A 9,229-nucleotide genomic window follows, 5' to 3' on the forward strand; every position below is an offset into this window, starting at 1 on the left:
AGTCAAGGATATGTTAGATCCATTGACTTTTATTGATTCAGGGGAAGGCGAAAAAACCCCCTGTAGGGGGAAAAATTCCTTCCCGACTCCGCTTAGGGCAGTCAGACTATTTCCCTGGATCAGATATAATCCAGAGGAAGGCGAAAAAACCTCACTGAGCCTCAGCCATCAGCTTCACATGAGGGAAAACTCCTTCCCGACTCCACGCATGGCAGTCAGATTAGTCCCTGAATCAATTACTAAATAATCTGTCCACAAAAGGTGGTCCGAATTGTACTTTTGATTAGGGGAATGGCTGAATTGGGGGAAGGGCAACTGTGTTGATCCACAGGAAGGTGAGAAAAAACCCCTTAATGACATTTGCCAATCTGTCCTGATCTAAGGGGAAAAACACTCCTTCCTGACTGCAAATATGGCAGTGGGCATATAGTCCCTGGATCAAATGCCCGTATACTTACTCACAGTCATCCAGCGCTGATCTGTGAGATCCAGGACCAGTGTCCTCTCTCATCAAGTGTCTTCTAGAAGATGTTCTTTTTCTTCAGCCCAGTGCCAATCGCAGGTCCTGTTGTCATAGTTCTTCATGGTCTTCACCCTGTAGGATATATGACAGGATGAATCAATACAGATACCACAAGACGTGGTATAATATATAAAGACCGAGTGCTCATGTGAAGATGAGGGATTGTACACATGGGGGCACATGATTATATTTTTGGTCCACATCTGAATGTATTTTTTGCAGATTACAGGCGGATCCAATCCTTATGGGGTCATAAAAAATGCAGACAGCACATGGATGTCATCCGTCTGTCCGCATCCATGCAGCCGTATGTAACCCTGCAAAAAACTAAATAAGAACATATCCTATTCTTCTCAGATTTGTGGATAAAAATAGTAATTTTTACAATATGGCGGGACATACGGAACGGGAGAATGCCGGTATCCATGTTTTGTGGACTGCAAAACACATTCGGTCGTGTACATGAAGCCTAATGGTCAGAAAACTGAAGCTACACATTTGGAGCACCTTAAATCTTGAATCATTAGGAAATTCATACAGCTGTATAGGAACACCACTTATTTCCAGCTATATACCTGGGTCTGTTCTTCTGTCCGTCTCCAGGAGCTCAGGAGGACATCTTGCTCTGATGACATTAGAGCGGGTGGAGGGTTTACCGGGTGACAAATGAAAACCCTCTGAAAATGGCCTGATGTTTAGATGGTAAAGGTCCCTTCTTGGCCGCTGCTGCCTCCATTGTGCCCAGGTTGAATCGCCTGGCACAGCGTTGAGGTGTAGATGGCTAAAAGCAAATAAACTGATATGAAAGACCTGATATGAAGCTTCTGGTGGTAGTATTTTCACATATAATATGATCACCTTATGTACTCATCCTCCACCATAATAAGATATAGTCTTTCTGGAGGAGTATAAAGCATCTTACATGCCATCTTACTCATTCAACAACTACCGATGTGGGCGTGGTTTATCGGTTTGGGGGCGTGGTCAGTGAGGTCCGGCTTTCTGAGGTGAAGCCAGTAGCCACCCTATATCAAGCCCCTGACATTGAGAATCCTATACAGTATATAACGTGTATGTAGAGCAGGGAAGAGCTTCTCTTCATGTACTTACTACAGGGATGTGTGGTGGGGCCATCCGAAGGGCTTCCACAGAGACCCAGTCAATATGCTGGAAGAAATGATGGCCTCGGATGTTCCCGTGGACTCCTAAGCGCTTGGCAGGATCTCTCCGGAGGAGCTGAAAATGAGGAATGTAATTATAACTTAGTGACTATAACGACTAATGAACACAATGACCAATCAGACTCCAGATCTTACATTTTCAGAGGCTAGCTGGGAAACAAAATCTGCAATCTGATTGGCTTCTTACATTTTCAGAGGCTAGCTGGGAAACGAAATCTGCAATCTGATTGGCTTCTTACATTTTTAGAGGCTAGCTGGGAAACGAAATCTGAAATCTGATTGGCTTCTTACATTTTCAGAGGCTAGCTGGGAAACGAAATCTGCAATCTGATTGGCTTCCCTGGGCGACTTCTCACTTGTCTTCTCTTGTAGTAGTTTTGATAAATTTTGCCTAATGTTTATTCGGTCTGAATGCTGGACTCAGGCTGTAGTGTCAGCAATGGGAGATTTTAGAAATCTGTGGCTTCTTGTTACATAAACTCCGAGGGGTGGACTAAGTGTGTAGACATGTCCTCAGTACATTAACTACACGTACCAGGCTCTTACTTTAAAGGGAAACCAATTATCCATTAGGTCAGTAATTCCCAAAAATGTTACCATGGGAGAATAGAAATGATATTTTCCTGCTGCTCCGATGTAACCTGGCTCCAGGGCAGTCCTTGGAGCTCTTGGCAGACATTTGTGCTATTGCTGAGTCTGTGCTGGAGAAGTTGTGGCTCCAGCATCCTACTCGGCATCCTCTCTGGTGGAGACCAGTGTTGTCACCTTGTATACTACAGAAGTGCTGGTTGTGTATTGCTATCCTGAGAGGCGACCCCTCCTGAACACTACAGTGGTGAGTATTAGTGAAGGAGATCATGGTGCACTATGGGGCATTGTAGGGGGAGATGTCTCCTATCACAGGTTGTCATGTAACATTGTATACAGTACAGTAGTGTCATGTAGGAACATACTGACCTTTTTAATGATGTCTTTAGCGCCGGAGCGTGTTTTGTCAAACAGTGCAGGTTGGTAAGTGCACTCACTGGTGAGCATTTCATTTAAGATGACACCAAATGAATACCAGTCCACTCCGACGCCATACTCCTCCTTAGCCAGCATCTGCCAGAAAGGAGAGAAGAGTGACTACACGGCTTATACTATAAACCCGCACTGTAGGTGCTCAGGCTGTGGCCATTGCTGGCATAGCGTAGTATTGGGTCACACAAGGTGTTTAGCTGAATGAGGACAAGATGTTCTGCCTCCATCCAGCTGCAGATAAACTGCAACCACTAAGTCATCTGCTGCTGTCGGGGCACCTCATACACTCTGTAGAAATAAGCATGAAAATAACTATTTGCAATAATACAGAAGTATTGCTGTTAAGAGAACACCATAAAAAAAACAAAAAAAAACATCTCAACGCCAGAATTGCTGTTTTGTTTTTTGTCACAGGGGCATGGTCAGCCACCCATGAATAATTTATCTTTATTTGTGACAGTTTTCTGGTACATTTGAAGCCAGAAATGTACGGACGCTCGGAGATGTCGTAGATTTTTGGTTGGGACATGGACTGCAGGAGCAACACAGGAGATATCAATACCGGCGCAGAAAGTGCGAGTCTTGATAACTCTTCCCCTGTGTCTGTAAAAAGGAATGAGTTAAGATGAGGCATTCATCAATACATAATGATCTGAAGATGAATGATTAATAATAAGAATAATTACCATTATTAAATGGATTTCTGGGTTCAGAATATTCATTATCTTTCTTCAGAATAGGCCATCAGTATCCGATCAGTTGGGGTCTGACTCTCGACATCCCCACCAATCAGCTGTATGAAGGCCGGGCGCTACCTGCAGGTTATTGCAGCCTTGTCCCGTTCACGTCAATGAGAAGAAGCTGCAGTAGCCGGCGTCAAGTAGGTGGTGTGCAGTAATCAATGAGGTAGAGCTCAGACCCTCAATGAGGACCCTTCAAACAGGTAATAGGTGGGGGTGCCAAGAGTCGGACCTCCACCAATGTGATATTAATGGCTGAAGCTGAGAATATGCGACCGATATTCCAAACCTGGAAAACCACTTTAATACAAATGGAATGGTGGAAATGAGGAAACCCCCTTTTTCTCACCTCAGGAGCCACATAGCCCTTTGTCCCAGCATATTCGGTGGCTGTGCGGTCTCCAAGCATGTTGTCAAGTGCGAGACCGAAATCCGTGATCTTAATATGGCCCGTCTCAGCCACCAGGATGTTCTCGGGCTTGAGGTCTCTGTGGATGATTCCCTTCGAATGGAGAAATTGGATGCCACACACGAGCTCAGCGGCATAGAATCTGTCAGAAAAGTAACAAAATGAATATAATGCGAGGATAACACAGAAGACTGTTAGACATTCCTACCAATCAGTAAAATAAGAGGCAAAATATATATCTTATCACTGTCAACTGAGGAGGCAATTTCTTATTGCCAGGGCTGCATGGTGGCTTCACATCCCTCACCCCATTAATCAGCTCAGCTATTGGAGGAAACCAGTTCTAGTCACATTGTAGGACAGGTTGCTTGGGACCATTGACCATTCCCATTAGAACCCCTTTAATACCTGGGAATGTGACTAAGGCTTCTTAACATCACACGGGGGGGATCTGTTCTCCTGTATGTCTTTTAATATCAGATGGAGGATCAGAGCCCAAGGAAGAGGGGAAACATTCCCTAACATTTCTTCAATCCTTCTTTGGTAGAGAAGAAACGGGGGAGCAGATCTCATCAGTGTGATGTACATGGGGCAGGACGCTGTATCTAATATTTCATGGCATCTTCTGACCGTTTAGCTGAGGTTTTGTATCCAGCCTTACCTTGCACTGGGGATGTCAAGCCGCCCCTTCACCCTCAGGAATTGATCGAGGTCCCCGCAGCTCATGTATTCCAGCCCAAGTAGAACAAGCATCTGTGACATAGAAGACGCCATTACTGAACCATCAGATCACATTTACACATTTACTGTACAGAATATAGCAGTGGCTTCTGTAATCCTTGAAGGGATATTCCAGTTTCATTAAGTAATGGTTATTCTTTGTATAAAGTGAAAGATTATACAGTTTTATAATCTTTCTGTATCAGATTGTCAGTTATGATCTCTGCTTGCAGTTATTGAATAGGAACCTTCAATGGTTTCCTGTAGCTGCTATAAATCTGTCCTGGTCCTGTGATGGAGACATGGTGGACAACCCTTAGGTCCCATTCACATGACCACATCCTTTTTTCCAGACCGCAAACTGCAGATTTGCCAAAAATGGACACCGGTCCTTCCACGTGCTTCTGAGTCTGTGCAGCCATGCCTCAAAAGATGGCACACGTCCCCTCTTTAGCCGCATCTTGCAGATCGCGGAGCGTATGAGTACGCACCCGGAAGCAGAGAGCACACAGCCATTGTATGTGTTTTAATTGAGTTTTAAATAAAGCATTGGTCATGTATGCAAACAACCTCTTCATTCACATGAAGGGGGACTCAGGGACCCCTGTTCTTCTTATAACTGGGGGTCCCTGCAGTTCTACCAGACCCATTCGCTCTGACATGGATAGTCATTCTGTCAGGTCTTACAGTGAAGGGTCTTGGGTTCTCCAGCGACTGCTGCTGGCCCCTTTTATACTGATTGGGTTATGAGTGGAGACATTTGATAAAAGTGAGGTTGTCAGTAGTGTACCTTGGTCTGAAATGCAAAGGCCGCGTGGACAAGGAAGGGGCTCCCAGATGCCAGCTGTAACACTCGGTGCTCCACCAACACATCCGCCTCATCACAGTCGGCAAGCATGGCTCTCTTGCTGATGATCTTTACAGCATACTTCTGATGGTTAGAAGTGTCCTCAGCCAAGATGACCTTTCCATAACTTCCCTGCCCGAGCACATGATGGAATAATAATCTCTCCCTGATGTTATCGGAGATTGTGCTTCTAGAGCAGGTTGGCCGAACACCACTGTCCTCAACTGGGGGGGAAATAATAGAAAAACAGGAGAAGACATTTAAAGGGATATTCCTATCTGAGGCATTAATAATGAATCTGCATTGCCAAACACAGAGCTGGGCTATCTCCAGCAGTTCCATAGACTTGGAATGGTGATAGGTGGGGGACTATATTATTCTATTTAACCACTTAAGGACCACAGGTTTATACCTCCCTAGTGACCAGGCCCTTTTTTACAAATCGGCACTTCACAATTTTAACGGTTTATTGCTCGGTCATGCAACTTTGCACCCAAATGAATTTTACCTCCTTTTCTTCTCACAAATACAGCTTTCTTTTGGTGGTATTTGATTGCTGCTGAGATTTTTCGTTTTTCTGATATTAATCAAAATAGACCGCAATTTTCTCAAAAAAAGTGTATTTTTAAATTTTTCAGGTAAAATTGTTCAAATATGACTACGTTTCTATACAAGTTTTAGTGTGCTACATGTCTTTGATAAAAAAAAATCCAATAAGTGTATATTTATTGGTTTGGGTAAAAGTTATAGCATTTACAAACTATGGTACAAAAATGTGAATTTCCGCATTTTGAAGCAGCTCTGACTTTCTGAGCACCTGTCATGTTTCTTGAGGTGCTAGAATGCCAGGATAGTATAAATACCTCCCAAATGACCCCATTTTAGAAAGAAGACACCCCAAAGTATTCGCGGAGGGGCATGGTGAGTTCATGTATGATTTAATTTTTTTTCACAAGTTAGCGGAAAATGACACTTTCTGAGGAAAAAATAAATAAAATGAAGTTTCCATTTCTGCTAACTTCTGGCGGACTCACTATGCCCCTCAGTGAATACCTTGGGGTGCCTACTTTCCGAAATGGGGTCATTTGTGGGGTGTGTTTACTGTTCTGGCATTTTGGGCGGGACTACATTGTGAGCAACCCTGTAAAGCCTAAAGGTACTCATTGAAATTTGGGCCCCTTTGCGCACCTAGGCTGCAAAAAAGTGTCACACATGTGGTATCGCCGGAATCAGAAGAAGTAGGGCAATGTGTTTTGGGGTGTATTTTTACATATACCCATGCTGGGTGAGAGAAATATTTCTGTAAATTGACAACTTTGTATAATTTATTTTTAAAAGTTGTCATTTACAGAGATATTTCTCACACACAGTATGGGTATATGTAAAAATACACCCCAAAACACATTGCCTTACTTCTTATGAGTACGGCGATACCACATGTGTGACACTTTTTTGCAGCCTAGGTGCGCAAAGGGGCCCAAATTCCAATGAGTACCTTTAGGATTTCACAGGGCATTTTTACACATTTGGATTCCAAACTACTTCTCATGCTTTAGGGCCCCTAAAATGCAAGCGCAGTATAAATACCCCACAAGTGACCCCATTTTGGAAAGAAGACACCCCAAGGTATTCTGTGAGGGGCATGGCGAGTTCATAGAAGTTTTTTTTTTTTGGCACAAGTTAGCGGAAAATAATTTTTATTTTTTATTTATTTTTTTCCTTTCAAAGTCTCATATTCCACTAACTTGTGACAACAAATAAAATTTTACATGAACTCGCCATGCCACACTTTTTTGCAGCCAAGATGCGCAAAGGGGCCCAAATTCCAATGAGTACCTTTAGGATTTCACAGGGCAGTTTTACGCATTTGGATTCCGTGAGGGGTATGGTGAGTTCATGTAAGATTTTATTTTTTGGCACAAGTTAGTGGAATATGAGACTTTGTGAGAAAAAAAAAAAAAAAAACAATTTCCGCTAACTTGTGGCAAAAAAAAAAAATCTTCTATGAACTCACCATGCCCCTCAAAAGTGATCTTTATAGCGCCGCACCGATTTTACGGTGTTTTTGCAGTGATCAGAAAAAAAAACATTTCTGTCACTGCGGTGGGGCGGACTGAACGCAAGTGTGCGCACAAGATCAGGCCTGATCGGGCGAACACTGCGTTTTTTGTAGAGCCTAAGGTGACCCTAATGTACTGATATAGATCTGATTGCGATCAGTCTTGATCACTTACAGATACTATATAGTACTAGTGCAGATTAGCGACAGCGATGACGCTAATCAGCGACTAATCAGTGACTGCGGTGCGGTGGGCTGGGCGCTAACTACCTAACAAGTAGCTAACTAACTGGCGGTGATAAGGGACCCTTAGGCCCCATTCACACGTCCGCAATTCTGTTCCGCATTTTGCGGAACGGAATTGCGGACCCATTCATTTCTATGGGGACAGACTTTGTCCCTCTCGGATCCGGAATTGCGGATCTGCACTTCCGGGTCCGCACTTCCGTTCCGCAAAAATATAGAACATGTCCTATTCTTGTCCGCAATTGCAGACAAGAAAAGGTATTTTCTATATAGTTCTGAGGGTTAGGCAATGTGCGGATCGCAAAATGCGGAAAGCACATAGCCGGTGTCCGTGTTTTGCGGATCCGTGGATCCGCAAAACACATACGGACATCTGAATGGAGCCTTACAGGGGGGTGATCAGGGAGTCTATATGGGGTGATCAGGGGTTAATAAGGGGTTAATAAGTGACAGGGGTGTGTGTGTGTAGTGTAGTGTGGTGATTGGTGCTACTTACAGAGCTGCCTGTGTCCTCTGGTGGTCGATCCAAGCAAAAGGGACCACCAGAGGACCAGGTAGCAGGTATATCAGACGCTGTTAACAAAACAGCGTCTGACATACCTTTCTGATGCGATTATTTTAACATCTACAGCCTGCCAGCGAATGATCATTGCTGGCAGGCTGTAGTATAACTTCCGAGCAGCGCGCGCGCGTTCACACAAAATCTCGAGTCTCACGAGATGACGCCAATAGGCGTCATTAAGACCTGAGAGAGCCGCCGCACTGACGCCTTTCGGCATTAGTGTGACGGCAAGAGGTTAATAGCATCTAGCACCCATAGATAAATACCGACTCCGACCAGACTCCAAAATAAATACAGAAAACAGACCCCCTAAATAAATACAGACCCCAGGCCAAGTACCTTAACCCCTTAAAGGGGTTGTCTCACTTCAGTACAGTAAGTTGCATTTACCATGTAGAGAAAGTTACTACAAGGCTCTTACTAATGTATTGTGATTGTCCATATTGCTTCCTTTGCTGGCTTGATTAATATTTCCATCAAATTATACACTGCTCATATCCAGAGGTTACGACCACCCTGCAATCCAGTATAGGTGGCCATGCTTGCACACTATAGGAAAAAGTGCCGGCCTATCCGGACTCCTGCAGTCCCAGCCACCAGAAAGGCCAGCACTTTTTTTCTATAGTGTACAAGCATGGCCACCTCTGCTGGATTGCGGAGTGGTCATAACCTCTGGATACAAGCAGTTATATTGAATAAACAAAAATTTATTTGCATCAAGATTTTCTGACAGCCACAACTTTTTTATATTTTAGAGCTGTATGAGAGCTTGTATTTTACAAAATTAACTATAGTTTTTATTGCTACATTTTGTGGGTATATACAAATTTTTTGTCACTTTTTGTTAATTTTTTTGGGGGTGACACAAGATGACCCAAAATGGTGAATTGGGTGTTTTTATTTTTTCTTGTTAAGACAATCA

The 9,229-nt window shown here is 43.6% G+C and overlaps 1 protein-coding gene across 1 annotated transcript; it reads right to left on the reverse strand.

Annotated features, from left to right (window-relative positions):
• Positions 1-510: 510 nt before the first annotated feature.
• Positions 511-4,584, reverse strand: LOC120987498 (protein kinase C delta type-like; the record flags this gene model as incomplete). The annotated part of the gene is made up of 6 exons (XM_040415901.1): positions 511-595; positions 1,180-1,304; positions 1,634-1,759; positions 2,662-2,805; positions 3,814-4,015; positions 4,535-4,584. Coding segments are annotated over 6 exons (732 nt in total), but the record flags the coding sequence as incomplete, so codon positions are not given.
• Between the last annotated feature and the right edge of the window lie 4,645 nt (positions 4,585-9,229).

Source organism: Bufo bufo, chromosome 1 (genome assembly GCF_905171765.1).
Source record: "Bufo bufo chromosome 1, aBufBuf1.1, whole genome shotgun sequence".
Classification (NCBI taxonomy): domain Eukaryota; kingdom Metazoa; phylum Chordata; class Amphibia; order Anura; family Bufonidae; genus Bufo; species Bufo bufo.